Genomic DNA, 22834 nt, shown 5'->3' on the forward strand with positions numbered 1-22834 from the left:
TGCAGCTCATTTTACACTTGCACAATTCTGACTGAAGAAGTTCCCCTTAAATGCTACTAAACCTGCCTATTCATCTCCTCCCTCACTTCCATTTAGGGCCCCAAGCAGTCCTTTAAGGTGAGGCAACATTTCACCTGCGAATCTGTTGGGCTTGTCTGTTGTATCCAGTGCTCCCAATGCGGCTTTCTCTATGCTGGTGAGTCCGATGTAAATTGGGAGGCTGCTTTATTGAGTAACTTCGCTCTATTGCCCAAAGCAGAATTTCCCAGCGGTCAGCCATTTTAGTTCATATCCCATTTCCTTCCTGTTCTGATATGTTGGTCCCCGGCCACCTCTTCTACTACAATAAGGCTACTCTCAGGGTGAAGGAGCAGCACCATTTACTTCATCTAGGTAGCCTCCAACCTGATGGCATGAGCATTGATTTCTCCTTACTAAATTTTTTTCCTTCACCCTTGTCTCATCTTTTCTTCCCTACTCTTAACTCTTACCTCTCTTCCTCACCTGCCTATCACCTTCCCCCCGGTGCCCCTCCTTCTCTTTCTCCCATGATCCACTCTCCTCTCCTACCATATTCCTTCTTCTCCAGCCCATTGTGTATTTAATATTTCAGTAATATTTGAGTAATATTGTTTAAGCATTTTTTGTTGTTCAAATCATTCCAGGTTTTATGTAAAAGTATATACTTGGCATATGTCAATACACTACCACTTAATACGTGTGCACATCGCTTAAAGTAAAAATGAATTATCTCCCAGCTTCGTGCTTTTTTTTCTTTTAATTAGTTGTTATGGTTTGGAGATACAAAACGTAACATAGTCCTTTACCTTTCCCACGGAGTTTCATCTATCACCTAGTTTGTCCTCTTTCCCTTCCCTGCACCACCTTATTCTGGTATTCCCACCCCTTCCACCCTTTCCAGTCCTGACAAAGGGTCTCAGCCTGAAACATTAACTGTTTATTCATGTTCATAGATGTTGCCTGACCTACTGAGTTCTCTAGCATTTCCTGTGTTTTGCTCTGGATTTCCAGATCTCTTATATTTAAGAAATGAATGCTGTTAATCTAAGGTGTTAAAAGCGTCAGGTGATGCTGATCATTTAATACTTGCATTCCGATGCAGACGCAAGGGAAAAACAAATTTCCCTTTGTTTATTTAATGGGTGTCAGAGGATACATTGCACTGTTTCCATGTTAAAGATTTGTGTAAACCAGTCTAACCAAACATCTCTTCATCAATCAAGTTTTGGTTTCAGAACCAAAAATGTATGCACACCTTTGACATTTAATATATAATAAAAGAACTAATAAAAAAATAAACGGGAGGTAGGCTATTTAGATTCTTTCTGTCTGTTTTGCCATTCATCAGGTTGTGCAAGATCTTTTATTTTGGGTCCCAGTTTCCTGCAAAGCCTGTGTACTTTGGTAGGATTTTGGATATAAAGGGAACCAATCTGTCTTGAAATGCACTCAGCAACTATCCACCTTGAAGAGAAGTCCAAAGAGTCATCACTCTTGGGTTGATGGAATTTTTTCCTTTGCTTTACTTGGACTTCCCAGCCAAAAGTAGTATCATCACACAAAATGCTGGAGGAACTCAGCGGGTCAGGTGGCATCTATGGAAAAGAGTACAATCTTATGTTTTGGGCCAAAACCCTTCAGCAGGACTGGAAAACAAAAGGCTGAAGTGTAGATTTAAAAGGTTGGGGAGGGGAGCGAAACACAAGGTGGTAGGTGAAACCTGAAGGGGGAGGGATGAAGTAAAGAGCTGGGAAGTTAATTGGTGAAAGAGACAGAAGACCATGGATGAAAAGGAGGAGGAGCACCAGAGGGAGGTGATGGGCAGACAAGGAGATAAAGTGAGAGGAAAAGGGGGATGAGAAATGGTGGGGGGGGGGCATTACCAGAAGTTTGAGAAATCAATGTTCATGTCATCAGGCTGGAGGCTACCCAAACAGAATGTAAGGTGTTGTTCCTCCAGCCTAAGTGTGGCCTCATCACGACAGTGGAGGAGGCCATGGATGGACATATCAGAGTGAGAAGTGGAATGAAAATGGGTGGCCACTGGGAGATCCCGCTTGTTCTGGCAAATGGCACATAGGTGCTCAATGAAGCGGTCTCCCAATCTATGTCAGATCTTGCCAGTATACAGGAGGCCACACTGGGAACACCAGACGGTGAAGTGTTGCCTCACCTGGAAGGACTGTATACGGCCAGGTGTAGCACTTGTTCCACTTGCAATGATAAGTAACAGGAGGGAGATCACTGAGGAGGCATGAATGGACAAGGGAGTCATGTAGGGAGCAATCCCTGCAGAAAGCAGAAAGTTAGAGGGAAAGATGTGTTTAGTGGTGGGATGCTTTTGGAAATGGCGGAAGTTTTGGAAAATTATGTGCCGAATGTGGAGGGTGGTAGGTGAGGACAGGAGGAACCCTATCCCTGGTAGGGTGGTGGGAGGATGGGATAAGAGCAGACATATGTAAAATGGAAGTGATGCAGTTGAGGGCATCGTTGATCGTGGAGGAAAGGAAGCCCTTTCAAAGAGAAAAAGGAGGGACATTTCCTTTGTTCTAGAATGAGAAGCCTCATCCTGAGAGCAGATGCAGCAGAAACGGAGGAATTGAGAGAAGGGATTATGTTTTTGCAAGTAAAAGGGTGGGAAGAGGTATTGTCCAGGTAGCTGTGAGAGTCTGTGGGTTTATAATAGACATCAGTGAATAAGCTGCCTCCAGAGATAGAGATGTGAGATTGAGAAAGGGGAGGGAGGTGTCAGAAATGCACCAGGTAAATTTGAGGGCAGAGTGAAAGCTGGAGACGAAGTGGATGAAGTTGGTGAGTTCAGCATGGGTTCAGGAAGCAGCAACAATGCAGTCGTCGATTTAGCGTAGGAAAAGTGTGGGACGGTCACCAGTGTGGGCTTGGAACATATACTGTTCCACGTAGCCTACAAACAAGCAGGCATAGCAGGGATCTTGGAGTGGGAATTAAAATGTTTGGGCATTGGGAAGTCCCACTTGTGGTTGATGTTGTGGAAACGCTCAAGAAGCTGTCCCCTGGTTTATGACAGGCCTTACCAATGTAGAGGAGGCTGCATCGGGAGCGCTGGACACATTGAATGACTCCAGCAGATTTGCAGGTGAAGTGTTGCCTCCCCTGGAAGGATTGTTTGGGTCCTGAATGGAGGTAAGGGAGGAGGTACATGGGAAGACGTAGCATTTAAGTGGCTTGCAGTATCTGCCATCCACCTCAAGCGGGAACTTCCCGGTGGCCAAACATTTTAATTCCCATTCCCATTTTTGTTCCAACGTGCAAGCCCATGGCCGCCTCTTGTGCCAAGATGAGGCCACCTTCAGGGTGGTGAAGCACCTTGTAATTAGTACCCTCCAACCTGATGGCATGGATATTGATTTCTCCTTCTGGTAAACAAATTCCTTCCCCCACCCCCTTACTTTCTACCACACTGTGACCTTTTACTACTTATTTGCCTATTACTTTCCCTGGGTTCTCTTCCACAACCCCCCCGACCTTTCCCACCCACCTGGATTCAACTATCACCCTCCACCTAACCTCTATCCCCTCTGCCCCACCTTTTTATTCTGGCACCTTTCCCCTTACTACTTATTCCTGAAGAAGGGACTTGGCCCGAAATGTCAACTGTTTATTCATTTCCATAGATGCTGTCTGACCCAGTGAATTCTTACAGCATTTTGTGTGTATTGCTTTTGATTTCCAGCATCTGCAGACTGACTTGTGACTGATTAAATCCTTATACCTGAGTGAGACAATTTAAAATTTTCTATGCCGTTGATGTCTATATAGTTGTATTATATAGTGTACTGTGTGTATATAAGTTCAGATGCGTTCTATATTGAATTAGATATTTCAGTAATATTGTAAATGTATTTGATTGAGTAGTGTGAGCTGCCTTAGTGACGATCACCCAGCAGCCCTCGCATCTCTGGTGATGAAATGCTTTGAGAGGTTGGTCATGGCTAGAATGAACTTCTGCCTCAGCACGGACCTGGACCCACTGCAATTTGCCCATCACCACAATATGTCTACAGTTGCACATTCTCAATGGTTCATCACATGGCCTTAGATCACCTGGGCAATGGACTTTGAACCCATGAACACTACCTCACTTTTTTATATTATTTCTGTTTTGCACAATTTTTAATCTCACTATTTATGGGTTATATGTAAATATACATTTGTACATGAATGGCATATGTCATTACGCTACCATGTCATAAGTGTGTGCCTCACTAAAGTAAGAACGAAGTAGACCCTTTATTTCTGACTCCATGTTTTTCCTTCAATTACTTTTATGTTTTGGTGCTCCTTTGAACTGAAGATTTCTGAACTCAAGCATGCAAATTTTGGAAGTTTAGAAGCTTCTTCCTTTGATCTATTGTAATGTTTTTAACTTCTGACTGTTGTAACTGGATCACTTTAACCATTGGATGTCTTAGAGAAATGGATATGACTTGTAAACTTTGCATTAATTTAAATTCTAGCCATACCTATCCTTTTTACAAAGTCTCCTAATCCACCTTGACAGCTTGCACTTCATACCTTCATCAGTTGCCTTATTTAAGTATGGACTCCGGGTGCACTGCAGGGAATCGTGCTCAGCACCTAGATCTGCAAAGTAAAGCTTGCATTCTGGAAAAATACTGTGCCTGGGAGGAAAAAAAAACTGGCAATACTTGAAGAAACTGGCAGTTGACCAATATGAAACATAAATTCTCTTTTTCTCCCAGAGGCTGCTTGGGCTGCTGAATATCCTTGGCATTTTCTATTTTGTTGTCAATGATTTTTTGCCATGTTATCATTAAATTTAAACCAGGGCAATTTTTGACCCTCTAGTAGAAACCAGTTGCTTAACTGGGATCATAATCAGAATTTGTCTTGTCTTCAACACAAAAAAATGTATTTCCTTATTCCATATATACCAAACAGATAAATTAGATTTTAAAAAAATACTTGTCATGCAGTGAGCATCACATAACTGTCAGGTTAAGATGTAATTACTATGACATCGGCATTTTTGTATTTCTTTGGCCTTGCATTCTCTAGATACTTCTCAGACACATCAGCACAATGGCGTTCAGTATTATTCATCCTTTTTTTAAAAAAACAGGTGGCTGTAGTTATGATTTATTTTGCTTCAGTGCAAACAGATCCTCAGGGCCTTGCGCTTACTGTTTTTCCTTAGTTGAGATAAATGTGTTGAAATTGATATCTTGAACTCTGCAGTCCGATGCAGTCTCAGAGCCCACCTGTTGTTGAAGTCAGAACTCTCCAGTTTGAGCTGAACTTCCCTTGGTTGTTTGCAATGTGGCATAGACTTGATGAGCTGAAGGTCCTGTTTCTATAATATCTTTCAATGACTGTTTGATGGACCCCTTAATCTCCATGTGAGCCTCTGGTGCCCTGCTTGGGGTGAGCCTTCCTTTCTATTGTAGGGAAAAACTAGAGTCAGCCTTATTAATTTCAGTTTGAGCAAGTTCACAGATAGAGGCTTACATTTCTTCCTGGCAACCATTTGTAGTTTAAACCTCCGTCTCACAAGTAAGTTGTGGGAAATTCAGTTCTCTTTAACTACTCTGCCATTCTGGATGATGTTTGTTTCCTACCTTTGATACTGTTCTGCCCCATCCTCATTTCTCAATTTCTCTGATATTCAGAAATCAAATTAATCTTTGTTCTAAGTGAGCCCAGTGATTGAACCTGTTGGAATTGGTGTGCGAAATTCCAAATGTTCACAGCAGTTTGAAATTTCCCCTCGTTACATCCCAAAAGACCAGCCTTTATTTTGAAGCTGACTCCGAGTTCCAGAGTTAGCAAGGTGAAATATCATCCCGCATCCACTCAGTTGGACATGTTAGAATTTAGTATGTTCCATCACTGCCTTTTACTTCTCTTGTATATTATCCCATGCAGTAGTGGTCACCAACCTGTCGATCGTGATCGACCGGTGGATCTTTCCCAGTTGATGCTGAAAAAAAATTAAAAATAAATACACAAATATTGTTGTAATATGAGCATTATAAAAATAAGTAATCCTAATTAGGATAATGGTAATATAGCAATACTTTTGGTACTGAAAACTGTTTGTAAAGAGAGATTGTTTCTGGGTTGCGGGGTTTTAGTTCCATTCTTTCTGCCCAGTGCGCATGTGTGTAGCTCCCCCACCATATACCGCGTTTTCAGCGTAGCTTGTGCTGCATCAAAGTGACCGATTAGATTAAATAAGAGTACAGACTGTCGCAAACATCAATATACAGCAGTGGTCCCCAACCTCCGGGCCGCGGACCGATACATTGCTGCGAAGAATGCAGCGGTAGTCGGAATGCACCCAGCACACCTTTAAGAAAAAAGCCGAAATAAACCAGCTAATTAATTAGGTGCCGCCCAGCACGTAAATGTCGGCCCAGATCAGAGGCGACTCAATCGGCAATCGTTCGTGATATCCTGATAGTATGGCGGAGGCTCCACGAAAGAAGTCGAAGGCGTACAAATTCCATCCAGAATGGGAAGAGGAATTTCTGTTTACCTTGGTGAAAGGATGGTGGAGGATTACAAATACCTGGGGATACGAACTGACAATAAACTGGACTGGTCTAAGAACACTGAGGCTGCCTACAAGAAGGATCAGAGACGTCTCTATTTCCTGAGGAGACTGAGGTCCTTTAACATCTGCCAGACGAGGCTGAGGATGTTCTACGAGTCTGTGGTGGCCAGTGCTATCATGTTTGCTGTTGTGTGCTGGGGCAGCAGGCTGAGGGTAGCAGACACCAACAGAATCAACAAACTCATTCGTAAGGCCATTGATGTTGTAGGGATGGAACTGGACTCTCTCACGGTGGTGTCTGAAAAGAGGATGCTGTCTAAATTGCATGCCATCTTGGTCAATGTCTCCCATCCACTACATAATGTACTGGGTGGGCACAGGAGTACATTCAGCCAGAGACTCATTCCTCCGAGATGCAGCACAGAGCATCATAGGAAGTCATTCCTGCCTGTGGCCATCAAACTTTACAGCTCCTCCCTTGGAGGGTCAGACACCCTGAGCCGATAGTCTGGTCCTGGACTTATTTCATAATTTACTGGCATAATTTACATATTACTGTTTAACTATTTATGGTTCTATTACTATTTATTATTTATGGTGCAACTGTAACGAAAACCAATTTCCCCAGGGATCAATAAAGTATGACTGTGACTATGACTATGAAAGACAAGTGTGTATGTATGTTGTGCCACCAAACATAAGCACTGACTAAAAGAGGGAATCTGGAGCGGCACCACAACACCAACCACCAGAAATTTAAAGACACCTACCCCCCAAAGAGCGCAATTCGTGCCAGGAAAGTTGAGGAGCTGAAATAGGGGCTGAACGCCCAGCAATCGTTTTTCACAAAACATGCTGCTCAAAATAAGGCTGCTATTGAAGCATCATTTCGTGTAAGTCACCTTTTGGCTAAACACAAGAAGCCTTTTACAGGTGGCGATTTATTCAAGGAAGCAATGGCCATTACCACAGAGACTTTTTAATGACTTCAAAAACAAAAACGACATCACAACTGCAATATGTAATATACCGCTTGGCCCTGTAACAGTGACAAGGAGGGTAGAGTCACTGTGAGAGGACGTGGATCGACTTGTCATTCTGTGAATATTTTTTACTACAGTTCGATGAATCCCTGGATGTAATGCAAACAGCTCAGCTTGTTGTATTTGTCAGAATGGCTCTCCAGGATTTTACAACAAAGGAGGACTTCCTCACTCTTTTGCAATTAAAGGAGAGAGTGAGAGGTGAGGGTATTTACAATGAGTTTAAAAAATATGTTCGTGAAAATGACATCCCCATTCATAAACTGGTGGCAATTGCTACTGATGGGGCCCCAGAAATGCGCGGTGTGCGCGTTGGTTTTATAGCAATAAAAGTCGGTGCCTACTTCGGGTCAACTTATCTATGTGAAATTGCATTTTCACAGATGAAAATTATTAAATCAAAGTACAGGAGCTGTCTTACTAGCAGACACCTCACAGACTGTCTCAGACTGGCTGTCTGTAGTTATGAGCCAAACTTCAGGAACTAGCAGAAAGTATTCAGCCCCAGTCATGACACTGAGTGCAACAGTCAATTTTTATTCATTTATTTTTCATGTTGAAATAAAATTAAATAATGAAACTTAGAATTAAAGGTGTGAAGTATTGTAATATTCTTAAAGACAGCTCTGGCCTGTTTGATATGCTAGTTGGTATTTTCTTGTTTGAATTAATTTGAAAGTTTGACAAAAGTATTTTGTGTAATTCAAATACAAATAGCCCAAATAAAAGGCCTCAAATTGGAAGTACAATCTGAGCTGTTTTTTTCTCTAAACGATTTAGATCTTGCTTTTCACTAAGGTCGAGGTAGGGGATTTTGGGCTTAAAAAGGTTGGTGACCACTACCATACAGTGTGCTTTAGGCTATTCCCACATCTTAAGCAACCACTTGCTGACCTAGTGTATGGTGGGATTCTAAGATTGTACTACTGCTTAGCCATACACTGAAAATAGTGTTCAGAAATGTTGGTCATTCTTCTTTTGAATGGCTGACTTGGAACAAGTTACAACAGCCATATTCCAAGGTTACTCTGCCCTAGAGGACAGTCTGTTTCTTCATATCTCAATAAAGGGCATATTTTTTTCTTACCACAACATGATCACAACTGTCGTCGTTACATACTACAGAGCCTGAAGTAAACCACTTTGTGCAGTGAGTGATTCCATCATCTAGGCCCCAGGTGTTAGTGGGAATTCTATTGAAGGAGTAGAAGAGTAGCGTGGTCTTGGGGAAGAGGAGAAGTACTAAGTGTGTTGTGGCTTTTGTTCTGTTAGTGTTTGGCATTACTTTTATCTTGGATTTTTTCCTTACTATCTATGTCATGAATTTCCTTCTCAGCTGCTATGTGGCTGAATTCTCTGGGTGCATGGAGAGGTATGGTAACCCATTCTCATTTTCCTACATAGTTTCCAGGGCTTGACATGGGGAGAATATGCCAGAGTTTATTGTTCTAATTCTTTATTATTTTCCTGCAGACTTTATCATTCTATTTCCCGTCATGTGGGAAGATTCCTCCTCCTGTTATTATGGTGCAGAATGTGAGCTTCAAGTACACAAATGATGGGGTAAGTTGAATATCCATGGGTGACCTTGAGAATGTGGTACATGCACAAGGTTTGTAATTGTTTGCTCACTCCCCAGCTCTGTATGCTTTCCTCATAACCATACTGAGAATCCCCATATTGTATTTGTTTTGTTTAATTTCTATTAGCCATGTTGTGACGGTTTGTTAAGTTCTCTGCTTTTGTATTTGGCATGTGGAATTTTTGTTCACTCACATCCTTTGATGTACTGGCTTGAGACACTCGTACCTTGAAGTCTCAATATACTATCTCAACTGTTTCCAGGGTAGTCCCTCATCTAAAATCTGTATCTAGTGCACAAGGGAGTGAAATCAAAATGCTGTATCCACTTGTTCATAGTAGGGGGAGGAAATAGTATGGTGAAGTTTTGGTTGAGATGAAAATGCAATCAGGATCCATGAGCATAAGGTCTGGGTGGACCAGTGTTTTGACATAAATTAAATGTTGATTGGCATTTTATTCTCTTACAGCCTTTGATCTACAAGAATCTAGAATTTGGAATTGATTTGGATACCAGGGTGGCCTTGGTTGGGCCAAATGGAGCTGGGAAGTCTACATTACTCAAACTGCTAGCCGGTGATGTAAGTACAATTAAGGATGGTTCAAACAATTGAATGATTACCCATCTACGTGAAGAATTACAGAGATAGTACCTTGGTGAAGAAATTTCTTCTTATCTGCACCCAAGTGGAAATCCCTTTTATTTTGAAGCAGTAATATGGTTCTAAACAGGATATCAGCTGTGCATCCACCTTGAGAATACCTTTTAATAAATAACTCCTCTATCTAAACTCAAAAGTAAAGACCTGGTTTTAGAACAAAGCTACAACCCAGAGCTCAATATTGTGAGTCTTTACTGTGTTTGTGCAAGACTCCTTCCCACGTCAGGAGACCGGACTTTCATATTACTCTGGATGTGTTCTCACCAGCGCTCCATATAATTGGAGCAATACTATCTCAGTACTTGGATTCTGTTACAGTAAAGTCCAGCATAACATTTGTTTTTTTAATTACTTGTTAACCTTGCATGTTAATGTTCTGTGATTCATATGCAAGGTTAGCCAGGTCCCTCAGAATAGCAACACCTTTCAATATCACAGAACAGTACAGCACAGTACAGGCCCTTCAGCCCAAGGTGTTGTACCGACCTGTATATACTTACTGCATGATCAATTTAATCCCTTATTCCAATACAGTCATGTACCAGTCCTAGAGTCTCTTTCATGTCCCTGATGTATCAGCCTCAACCATCACCTATGGAACTTGTGTTCAAGGCACTTAATTGCTCTGTGTACATTTTAAATAAAACACTACCTCTGACATCTCCTCTAAACTTTTCTCTACTCATCTTAAAAGGATGTCCTTTGGTATTAGCCACGGCCTGTCTTGGAGAGAGGCTCCCCTGGCTGACTACCCTATCTATACATCTTGAGTTACACATAGATGTTGTACTGACCTTTTAACTTACTTTAAGATCAATCGAACCTTTTCTTCCCACAGTCCTCCAGTTTTCTTTCATCCATGTGCCTATCTAAGGGTCCCTTAGATGTCCCTAATGTATCTGCCTCGATCACAACACTTGGCAGTGGTTTCCATTCACCTTCAGCGCTCTACCCAAGGAGACTCGGGGGGGGTTCCTATTTGTGCTGCTTGAGATCAGGTAGGAGCTGGACCAGTAGTTCTGCAATGACTATCCTTTTGGGTGAGATTCCTGTCTGTTGATGCCCTTTAAATCAACGCAACAATTGCAATGGTTTGAGGTCTGCCATCACCTTAGCAATTCTGAAGAGGCCATGATTATGGCCATCCTTGTCACCCTTGCTCAAAAAAAACTTTCCTTTAGCATGATTTTAGTTTGCCTGAAAACATGAGATAGTGTTGACTGAACTTTGGGCCTTTGTGCAATCCTAATTTGTGTACTGACCATTTTGCCCATTTTTGTGTGCTCTTGTAGCTCTTGCCTTGCGATGGAATGATTCGAAAGCACTCGCACGTCAAGATCGGGAGATACCATCAGGTAACTTTCACTAACCTTCTCAGGTCCCATCTACTTCTGTGATACAAGAAGGTGGGCAACGAATGTCACCAATCTTGTCGGAAAATATGAATGAGATGGCCTATTCACTGTTGATATGTGACCTGACTAAATATGCTCAGCTTTCTGCCGTACCATTTGGTCAGCCAAAACAAAAATCAATTTTGGACTTGTTTTCTCAAATACCTTGTGATCTATTGCTGTTTAAGGAAATACTTAAAGGCTAAAATTTGTAGCTGTGCTCTAAGTCTTGGATTTCTCTGTATCCACTCTGTCATTACTTTTCGCAGTTTGGAAAATCTAATCATCAGCCATTGTAGGTTACAGCGAATGGTAGGTGCCTAGAACAATGTGACGGGTATAACTAAATTATAGTGCCATTTAAGAGGCTTTTAGATAGACACATGAATGTGGAGGTAAATGGAGAAGAGAACCAGTTTAATTTGATATTGTGATATCATGGGACAAAAGGATCTGTTCCTGTGCTGTACTGTTCTGAGTTAGCTATCCTAGCATCTCCCAAACCTTGACATCTACCACCAGTAAAGTAGATTGGAGCAGGAAATGACACCAGATGTAGATTTCCCTCTGAATCCTACACCATCCTGACTTTAAAATTTATTGTTAACCCTTCATGACGAATCTGGAGTCCTCTACCCAAAAACACTTTGGAAGCACTTTCAGAGTAACTGCAGCAGTCAGTAAATGTTGACTTCGCCAGTGACGCCCAAGTTCTGAAAGAAAAGAAAACTTGTACCTTCCCCTTTCTTTCTCTCTCTGTCCTTCATCCCCTCCCAAACCCATTCTGCTTTCTTGCACCACTTTATTTCCTGTTCATATTTATTAAATCACTCATGCCCCAGTTCAGCATGTTTGTTTCTTGGATACCTTTATTTTTCCATAACAACGTTAAATATAATTATGATGACTGCAACAAAAATGTGCTCACTGCCACCACTTGCCTAGCTTCATTTCCTTGAACTGTGTACATTGTTCCCTTTCTTTTGATCTGTAGTCCTACTATCTTAAGCAATCTTACACCTTTTTATCCTTTACTATACCTGTTAATCACCGTGTCTAAATTATTCTATAGAGAAATCAGGTCAAATAAGATTTTGAAGGAGGCCTTTTGGCATTTCAAGCCTGTACTGTCATTCTTCAAGATCATTGTTTACTCTGTTCTGAATAAATGGCTGAATCACCACAACCCTTTGGGCTATAGATTTTGTTTAAGATTTTTCACTCAGAAGAATCTTGATCTCAGTCTTAAAAACTATTAATAGGAAAAGATATTTAAAACACAGTCAGGGAAAATGTCCTACCAATTCAGACTATTGGGCACTAAGTTTCAAAGATGCCACCTCTCATTCTTCCAAACTCCCAAGGAATACAGGCCTTCTCTGCTCAGTATTTCCTCCTACATCAAATAGCCATCCTAAGACCCAGCCAGGCAAATCTGTTGCACTCACCTAGGGTATGTACATCCTTTGATTAGGTCAGAAGAGCAAACTTGCACAGAACTCCAGATGTGGTCTTGCCAAGAGCAATGCAATTGCAGTAGGTAGTCGTATACCTGTATCTGCATCCTGCCACCAGAAAGGCCAGCACAACAATTGAACAAAGAACAGTGCAAGCCCTCTGGCTCATGATGTCAGGCTGATATTTAACCTACTCTAAGATTAATCTAACCCTTCCCTCCCACTAGTCCTCCAGTTTTCTTCCATCCATGTGCCTATTGGGGACTCTTAAATGTCCTCTAAGACCACACCTGGCAACATCTTCCACACGCCTACCACACTGTTTTTTAATGAAAGCTTACATCTGTCATCCACCATATACTTTACTCCAATCAGCTTAACATTATGCCCCCTCCTATTACCCATTGCTGCCCTGTGGAAAAAGTTGCTGGCTGTTTACCCTCAATGCTTTTCTCTTCATCTTGTCAAGTCACCCCTTATCCTCCTCTGCGCCCAAGAGAAAAGTCCTAGTTTGTTTAACCTTTCCTGATACGATGTGCTCTTTAATCCAGGCAGCATCCTAATAAATCTCCTCTCCACCCTCTCTAAAGCTTCCACATAATGAGACAACTAGATCTGAACATAATCCTTCAAGTGTGGTCTAGCTGGAGTTTTGTAGAGCTGCAGCATCACCTCACGGTTAATGGATTCAATCCCCGACCAATAAAGGCTAACACACCATACGCTGCCTTAGCCATCCTATCAACCTGCGTGACAGCTTTGAAGGACCTATGGGTGTGGACCCCAAGATCCCTCTGTTCCTCCCCACTACTAAGAATTTGCCTTCCTATCAGCTTGTTGAACTGTTAATTACTTTTAGAGACCTGTCCAAGTCCTCCTGAGTTTTGAACATTGATATTTCCCATATCCTGTTTTGTGCACTGGGTAAGTAAGTAATCTCACACTTCACGTTTGCTGCCTACCCTGCTTTCATCCACTCACTCAGCATGTCCATTTTGTCTTGAAGCCTCTGTACGTTCTCTGTATTTGCAATCCCAAATAGTTTTTTATCTGAAGCGTGGGGGTGTGTTGGCTCTGGTTTCTTTTATCGAAATAAGTGACTTGGTTTCTTCAATGTTCCCTGATATAAAAATTCAGGATCTGAAGTCTCAAATTTTAATCGTCAAATCACTCATGAAGGATTAAATGTCTGGCATGGCTACAGTGCTGATTGAATTGCTGAACCATTACCAAACTGATTAACCTGTTGAGCAAAGATGATTGTGTTTTCCTCCTCTCCCACCCCCCCCCCCCCCAGAGTAACCTTCACTATATTTGAAAACATGCTCAGTATTGGGTGGAATGCTGGAAGCAGCTGTAATTTATTGGCCCAGGGTGTGTCTGACAACAAGTTTATGAGGATGTGGAGAGTAATTTCTGTGAACTTACTTTCCTGCTACTTGTGTACCTTGGCCACTGCAAGATCAATGGGCTGAAGCCACAGACAAAGGGAAGTGCTTTGCTCACTGGGTTGCTTATTTCTTACTGCCTTTGCTATGGGCCCGCTATGTGGGCTTCTGAGGTTGAGCAATAACTCGAGGAATAGAAGGCCGTCCCTTTAGAACAGAGATGAGGAATTTCTTTGGTTATAGCGTGGCAGTCATTACCACAGAGGCTGTGGGGACTAAGTCATTGGGTAGATTTACAGTGGAGCTTGTTAGGTTATTGATTAGTAAGGACATCAAAATTATGGGGAGAAGGTAGGAGAATGGAGTTGAGAGGGAAAGTAATCAGCCATGATCAAATGGGCCAATTCTGCTCCTATAAATTATGGTCCTAAATCCCATTCGTGATCTTTGTCAAGTCACTTGACTGAGGAGAAGGTCAGCAGTGTACACAGGAGATGCTGAAATAGAGCAGTCATTCACTGTGTCCACATCCACAGGGAGTCTGAGTCCTGTTGTCCCCCTTGGTCTTAAACCATGCTTGGACCAACCAAATTACTGGAGAAGCAGGTATGGTTTTAATGTGGGTGCGCATAGATGTAGGAGAAGATCCCAGCGGAGAGAAATGCAGAAGATAAAAGGTGTTTAATTCCAGGGAATTGTTTGAGGCAGCAATTATCAAGATCTGTCAGAAAGATAGTGTATAAACATGAGTGGACTTGAAGCACAGGATGTGGGGAAGGGAAAATGGGAAAAAGGTGATAAACAAATGCTAAGCTATCTGGAAAAAGACATCTGAATGTTCAAAAAACAATAATATTTGAATTATGCAGGGTGATCAAAGCTGGGATTTGGAAATCTGAGGATATTCAATATCTGAGAAGGAATGGAAAAGGGGTGTGGGGTATTCTTGAAGGATTAACTCAGCATTGGTGCGAATAAATGTGTGCTCAGAAATTCTGAATGTAGAATCAGTTGGTACAGTTAAAAAGCAACACAGCAGGAAATATTTAGATGAGTTGTGATTGCAAACGGTGGTAATGTAGGGGGTAACATCATTCAGGAAATCAGAAATGCATGTAACAAGGGTACAGCAGAAATCAATGGTGACTTTAAGTTACATGTAGACTGGTCAAATCAAATATTGTGCAAGCTGAATTGGAGTGTGTACGTGATAGCTTTTTAAGACATTGTTGAGGAGCCACAATCCATCTTCAGAAGAGGGTAAGTAACTTGGGTGTATAATTAAAAAAGAGTTAAACCAAGTTAGTTTGTTAGTTTTGTTGGGGGAGGGGTGAAATTGCTGGGAAAATTAATGGAACTGAAAGCTAATAAATCCCAGGAGCATAATGGTCTATATTACTTAGAAGTAGTCATGGAAATAATGAATGCATTGGACATGACATACAGAATTTCAAAACATCAAAGAATGGTTCCTTGAGAGATTGGGGGGTTTTGTATGTAACCCCAGTTTAAAAATTGAAGCGGAGGAGAAAGGGAAAATATGGTTGGTTACTCTATTCACAAGGAAAATGCCACTGGATGTGATAATAGAATAGAACATTTCAATGGGATTAGATAATCAGCAAGAATTTATGAGAAGATGGTGTTTGTTAAATCTACTGGAGTGACTTGAGCATGTAACTGGCGGAACTGATGGAGTAAGTATTTTTCAGAGGGCCTTGTTGGTACACAAAATAGAAGCATGTGGGATTGGAGGTAGGTAGTATGTTTACATAGATTGAAAATTGGTTGACAGAAGCTGGTAAATCACTGATGTGATTGAAAGATCTGTAAGGATGGCATGCAAAACAGTTTCTCCACTGTACCTCAGTACCTCAGGGATAAAAGCAATGACAATGCAGAATATACTATTAGAATTACAGAGACATTATAATTACAACTTATGATGTACTATAGGGATCTGTGCCTGGGCGCCAGCTAATCAATGCTCTGGATGAGCAAATTGAATTTCAAAGTTATAAAACTGATTGGGATTGTGAGTGGAGTGGGATTTGGACAGCTTGAGTAGATGGGCATGAACACAGCAGATGTGTTATGAATGTGAAGTTGTCCATTTTGGTGGGGAAATCAAATGCAGTATAATTTAAATATTGAAATCTAGGAAATGTCCAAAATAAATTCAATGTACAAGAATCACTGAAAGCAAATCTTCACATAGAGCAAAAAATATGTTGTCCTCCATTGTAAGAATATTTGAGTTCAAGAATAAGGCTGTCTTGCTATTATCCTGGGCCACACTTGGAGTATTATGTGCAGTTTTGACTCCTTATCCCAGAAAAGATATGCTGGCCATAGAGGAAGTGCAAGGAACGTCACCTTTCTGATTTCTGTGCTCATGGGCTGTCATTCAAGGATAGTTCCATGAAGTTTGGAGGAATGAGAGGGGGGATCTCATTGAAGTGTACCTCAGTTTGACAAGCTGGATGCAAGTTGGTGAGAATAACATTGGGCTCATCTAAAGCCAGGGGTCATTTTCGGGATAAGGGGCTCAACTGAGTTGAGAAATGTCTTCAGTAACAGAAAACAAAAAACTGCAGTTACTAAAATCTGAAACAATGCAGCCAGTAAAGCAGCATTTATGGATGGAAACCTGATGAAACATCTTCAACTTGAAATGTTAATTGGCTTTTCTTTCCATAGAGGCTGCCTGATTGAGTCAAAGTGTGGTGAATCTGTGGAATTCTGTAACACAGAATGCTGGGGAGGACATATTGTTAAATTAATTGAGGAAATGTGTTGACTTGTGAGGACAAGGCATCACAGTGTAAGGCGACAGTGTGGGGATAGGCTATTTGGGTTAGAAGATCAGCTGTGATTGCAGATTTCTTGAGCAAGTTTGAATGTTTCAATGTTACATTTCTTTGAAGTGTTATTATAATGTTATTTCTCCTCATCTCCCAGCATTTGCAAGATCAGTTGGACTTGGACCTCTCCCCTTTGGATTACATGATGAAGTGCTATCCAGAAATCAAAGAAAAGGAGGAGATGCGGAAAATCATTGGGCGCTATGGGCTCTCAGGGAAGCAGCAGGTATGTGCCACAATGGGTAACTGTTGAGCCTTGAGTGCTGGGATTTGAGAGTCTTGTGTTGCATTAGCTTTTGTTAGATCCAGGCATCAATTTGAATCCTCTCCCAGAAAGTGGAAAAGGGAATATAGCCATAACCATCTGGCCTTGGATACCCTTTTTTGTCTTTCAAGGTAAGCTTGTTTGGAAGCCTTGCCAGAGTTTGTGAAGCCAATTGTTGTTAGTGCCATCAGAATAATTCAAGTTTGGAGGAGGATGTAAGATGGTCAGATGTAGGCATCGTAAGTGAGAGCATAGCAGATGGTACAGAATTAGTGAAGGGTGACATGGAGATCCATCAAGTGATTAGCAGAGCGACTGGGTATGCTAACCTTTAATATGTGAATGCTTATCAAGCAAGATTAAATGAGCTTTACCACTTGTATAGGGCTGCATCTGAAGAATTGAGTACAGTTGACGATAGGAGATCTAAAACTTACAAACTTATCACAGGTCAGGGGTGAGGACTGAGGCATCTTGGACTGAGGATACAGTTTGGTATACTGTAAGAGATAAGCAATGTAAGACTTGGATGAGGCCATATTCTTCAGAGGCTGGAACCTCTTTGAAAATCTTTACCCCTAAATAAATGTAAAAGTGTGGTTATTGTGTTCATTTGAGAAAGAAGTCTGTGGATTTTGATCACTAAAGGATTGGGTATGGTGCTAATAGAGTATCATCCATGATTTTGATGAACAGAGGAGCCATCTTGGAGCTCTATAGCATTCTTCTGCTTCAAATATCTGAACTTGTGCTCTACCTCACATTTTAGGTAAATTGTTTATTTCTGGATTGTGTTCCAGGTGAGTCCCATCCGAAACCTGTCGGATGGACAGAAGTGTCGAGTGTGCTTTGCCTGGCTGGCTTGGCAGTCCCCTCATATGCTGTTTCTTGATGAGCCCACAAATCACCTGGATATTGAGACTATTGATGCCCTTGCTGATGCTATCAATGAGTTCGAGGGCGGTATGATGCTGGTCAGCCACGACTTCAGGCTCATTCAGCAGGTCAGGAAATTTTTTTTCTTGCTTTCCACTCAAACTCATCTGTTAGGCCTTATGACCCATGAGATCAGCTGTAGGTTGGTCCTTCATGCGGTGGTCCATAGTGAATATTCCCTTCAACATTGTTAACCAGATGTTTCCAGAATGGAAGACAGTAGCTTGTCCTTGCTTCCTTTGGCCCAAATCTATGCTTCCTTCAAATTTTCAATGAGATTTTTGCTAAATGCAATGTTCTGAACCATTCCTTGGCAGATTACTCCATACTTCTAACAGCACTCTGAAGGAATGTTTCCAGTACCTCTCCTCATTTTAGAATTTGACTTTTGTAGAGTTTTGGAGCATTACAGCACAGAAACAGGCTCTTTGGCCCATCTAGTCCATGCCGAACTGTTATTCTGCCTGGTCTCATCGACCGACACCTGGACCATAGTCCTCCATATCCCTCCCATCTGTGTACTTATCCAAGCTTCTCTTAAATGTTACAATTGAACCTGCATCTGCCACTTCTGTTGGCATCATACTCCATATGCACCACCCTCTGAGTAAAAAAGGTTCTCCTTAAATATTCCCTCAAGGTTTTCCTTAAACCTTTCACCTTTAATCTATGACCTCTAGTTCTAGTCTCACCAACCTCTAACAAGTCATTTTTCATAACTTCTGCCATCTCCAAAGGATTCTACCACCAAACAATATCTCCTCCTCCTCTTTTTTTCTCTAGTCCTGCTGAAGGGTCTCAGCCTGAAATGTCAACTGTACTTTCTTCCATAGATGCTGCCTGGCTTGCTGAGTTCCTCCAGTATTTTGTGTGTGTTGCTTGGGTTTCTAGCATCTGTAGATTTTGTCTTGTTTGTAACAGTATACGAAGCTGTTTAGCTCAAATCTGAACAAACCAGTTGGATGTCTTCCTTCACTACCAACAAAAGCCCTGCAGTCTTCCCTTGTAGGCAATTTTCTTCGGAATTCTTTGTCATTACTTCCAGCAACACCTTTCTGAGTCATTTTTTAAAGTTCTTCCTCTCATCCTGCTTCGCTTCTCTCCAAAGCCTTAAATCTGTCCCTTAGTTCTTGCCAAATTTTTTTTTCCTGCTTTATCTGTGTCTTTTTTTAGCATCTCAATGAAACCTCTCAATCTGTGAGAGCAAGTCCAACTTCTCCCACCTACCTTTGTAGAATTCTTAATCCCTGGAGCCATCCTGACAAATCTCTTCTGTGTGCTCTTGAATTTCATTTCATTCCTATAGTGTGAGCCAAACGAGTAGACGACTAATTGTAGCAAAGTTCAACATGACTTACCTGCTTTTGTAACCAACATTTATAAAATTTAAGATCCCATAAGCTTTGGTAAATACTACTTCTGTGCCCTACACATGAAACACTTAAACACTGCTCCTTCAGTGTACTGATGTGAAGAGGCACCAGTGTATGGTATCAGAGTAATGGTGAAACCGAGGTCACTGGGAATCAAGGCTAAAACTCACTGACTGCGTCAAACCTCACAAAAAATATCATTGTGTTGATGTGGATTTGATTGGCTTCCAACATCAATATACTTGCAACCTTTTGTCATGTTATTTAACTGGATCACTGAGCCTACAATGGAGAACATAGCAGGGAGAAGTCAGAGAGAGATGGGAGGAATTACTGGTGCTCTTTGAGTAGCATTTCATTGGGACCTGGCTACATGAGCCTGCTGGGTTGGGAGAAAATTCCCTCTCGGGTCCTGGTCTAAGTGTTTTTATATCTGACACTAATTTCCAATTTGTTTCTCAGGTAGCTCAGGAGATCTGGGTGTGTGAGAAGCAGACAATCAGGAAGTGGCAAGGAGGTATCCTGTCCTACAAGGAGCATCTGAAATCAAAGATGTTGGGTGACAATCCTCAAAGCAGCAAGAAGACTCCCTGTGCCTGATGTATCAGCAGCAACTTGGTATCAACATTAGGAAAATTTCTATAAAGTGTTACAGATCATCCCCAAAGGGCTTGACACAGCAGTGTGGGTGCGGCTGAGCTTAAGCATGCTAGACAATTAAAAATCAAGTGCAGAAATCGCTGTTCATAAGGTTACTAATCCTAGAAGCTGTAGTTCTCATCTGGTTAGGGTGGGACAGGAAGGGCTGAAGAACACTTCATCCTCCAGTGGAGGTTTGCCTGCTTCAGTTTGGGCTGATGTGGCTGCTGCCTGTCTCAACCCTTTACCTTGCTGCAATGCACCTCCATTCTTGGAAAATCTGACCTCTTGCCTAATATTTTGTGCCAAGCCCCAAGATTGTTCTGGTCCCACTGCGCTTCAGCACTTTTTTTGGAGGGGGTTGATTTGTTCCATTCTTGAACCAGTCCCCAAATTAAGCTGTTGAGCCCATTGTTCTTCACAGGAATGAATTACTGGAAAATGGGATTGGAGGTTGTTACTGCATGAATGCTTGTTCCCCATGACCTTTAGCCCTGAACAGGCAGGGCTCAAGTCGTTTCCAAGAAGAGGAAGTGTCCTTTGCTGTGACGAGTCCCAACGTCTGTGTGCTGCACCTACTGCAACAGACCAGGAGCTAAACATTCTCTGCTGTTCAGGCTGGTTATAGGGTGTTGCACATTTGCTAAAAGGAATGGGTGCATTGTTATCTGATTAATGCAATCAGTTTACACCCACACCTCCACATTCTTTTGTAGCTTTTCTCAAAGAAAAACACCTTAGCTTCTCTCAAAGAAACCATCCAAAGATTACGGTTCTGATGGCCAATTCCAATTAAATTCTATATTAATGTTTTGCTCATTTTTGTAAGAATGCTTTAACTTGTTGCACTGTCACAATACCTCCCCCAGCACCTGAATGTGGGGCTCTCAAGTGAAAGTTTGAGAGAACCACAAACTATTTATTTGTGGGTGATGCACTGTTGTAGCCCTTGCTGCAAGGGCAATACAGAGTGAAGTGTGGTTTCTATTTAAGCTTCAGGAATCTGTTCTGCATCCCTTTTAAACCTCTGCTATGGAACCTGAGTAAAAACTTGCATTTCTGTTGCCACTGTGTGATATCTGCCCTGTAGCATAATGATCCTTTCAATGTGAAAGGTTGGTAATCCATACTGTGGTAGCACCCAAACTGTAAAATTGTAGGTTTCCTGGAAAGGGGGCTAGGAGTAATATTTTAATATTAACTTTGGGATGATCCCTATTTATCTGCTTGCTTAAACAGTCCGTTCTTCTATTGTGTATGGACACTGCTCTTGGTCATTATCCCATGACCCATGAGAAATGTGTGGCTTGCATTCCTTAGCTGTTTATTTGCCAAACCAGTGTCTGCCATTACTCTGTCCTGTTCCATAATGGCGAATGCTTAGATCAGCACTAAACATTTTCTTTGTAAAAGTCTTCCAAGTTTTGATCTTGGGTATGCTTGAGAATGAAGGTGAACTTGAGGGGCCTTGCTCATGGGGATGCAAAATAGTATGGGATTTGCATGTATTATTTCCTTTCTTTGCCTCTCCCCGCTCTCACTTTCCTACCCAATCCCCTAAAGAAGAGCATTCTATTCCAATAATAAATGTATTGTATGTTAAAGACAAGGTATTAGTGTCACGCCAGGTTTAGAGATCCTTATGAGGGCTGAACATCTGTTTTTTTTTGTTTTGGAGGATATTTCAGACATCCTGCCTTTGGAAGTTTGATGGAGTTTCCCAGACTGTTCAAGGGTTGAGTCCATTCTTTCCTAATGAGTGGACTGGACACTTTCCATCATTAATCAGAAGTTCCAGAATATGCTTAGTTCTGCCTCTCTCCCTACCACCTTGCTGAAACAAGTCTTGGCATGGGACTCTTGAGATTTAACTCTGGCCATAGTGCATTGGGGGGGAGTGCTTGGACAGCTTTTCTTACTTAAACAGAAACAGTTCATTTTCTCACCCCATCACTCAATTTGGTCTCAGCACTAACCTACCAATGCTGTACCCCAGTATTAGTGAGTTAATGATCAAACTGTTCCCTCCAGTACTCCAGTCTTAACACCGCACAATTTGGAGCATTCTCCAGTATGATTAGTTTGAAAGGACATTATAGTTGGGCATTTGTCACCTATGGTAAACATGGTATCATTGGCGTTGTTTGTGGATCCTGCGATGTCTTTGCAGTAATGATTCTGATGTATTTTATTTTTAAAATGTATTGGACACTTGAAACCCTTGCAGTAAAGAGCACCCAGTTATGTGGAGATGGTGATTGCAGATTGTCTGGTTTCAGCATTATATTTTGGGAAAAATAAAGTTTACTGGAGAATGTTTCTAATCCTATTTAGCTTTTGGTGTGACTGATTTCTTTATTACTGACCGCAAGGAATTGACTGACTCTGGGGATCTTGAGTATCAAATCAATAGGATGTTGGTCGCAAGGAGTCTCTGAGGAGTTTCCAGCATCTTTTTGAGTGCCTAATTTTGAATTGAAATGTCTCCTGGAGAGATCACATCATTGCAGCTTTGTCAGTATCTAGGTCTGTGCTGATATATAGTGAATTTTACCTGTTACATACGCAGTGTGGCCACATACACAAATAAGAGGCTAGGAATGCTGTAGTGAGTAGATCATTGCGAATCTCCCCAGAGCTCTTCGACAGAGCTTG

At 41.6% G+C, this 22834-nt stretch overlaps 1 protein-coding gene across 3 annotated transcripts in view; it reads left to right on the forward strand.

Annotated features, from left to right (window-relative positions):
- abcf2a (ATP-binding cassette, sub-family F (GCN20), member 2a) overlaps positions 1 to 22508 on the forward strand; it is a 60423-nt gene extending 37915 nt beyond the window's left edge. For all 3 annotated transcript variants that reach the window (XM_072257158.1, XM_072257151.1, XM_072257143.1), the window contains exons 10-15: positions 9094 to 9183; positions 9672 to 9782; positions 11156 to 11218; positions 17064 to 17192; positions 18032 to 18235; positions 20003 to 22508. In XM_072257158.1, the coding sequence (XP_072113259.1) occupies positions 9094 to 9183; positions 9672 to 9782; positions 11156 to 11218; positions 17064 to 17192; positions 18032 to 18235; positions 20003 to 20140 (735 nt within the window). In that variant the 3' untranslated portion in view covers positions 20141 to 22508. The remainder of the gene's footprint in view (positions 1 to 9093; positions 9184 to 9671; positions 9783 to 11155; positions 11219 to 17063; positions 17193 to 18031; positions 18236 to 20002) is intronic.
- The last annotated feature ends 326 nt before the right edge of the window (positions 22509 to 22834 follow it).

The sequence above is a fragment of the Mobula birostris genome, chromosome 1 (assembly GCF_030028105.1).
Source record: "Mobula birostris isolate sMobBir1 chromosome 1, sMobBir1.hap1, whole genome shotgun sequence".
Lineage (NCBI taxonomy): Eukaryota > Metazoa > Chordata > Chondrichthyes > Myliobatiformes > Myliobatidae > Mobula > Mobula birostris.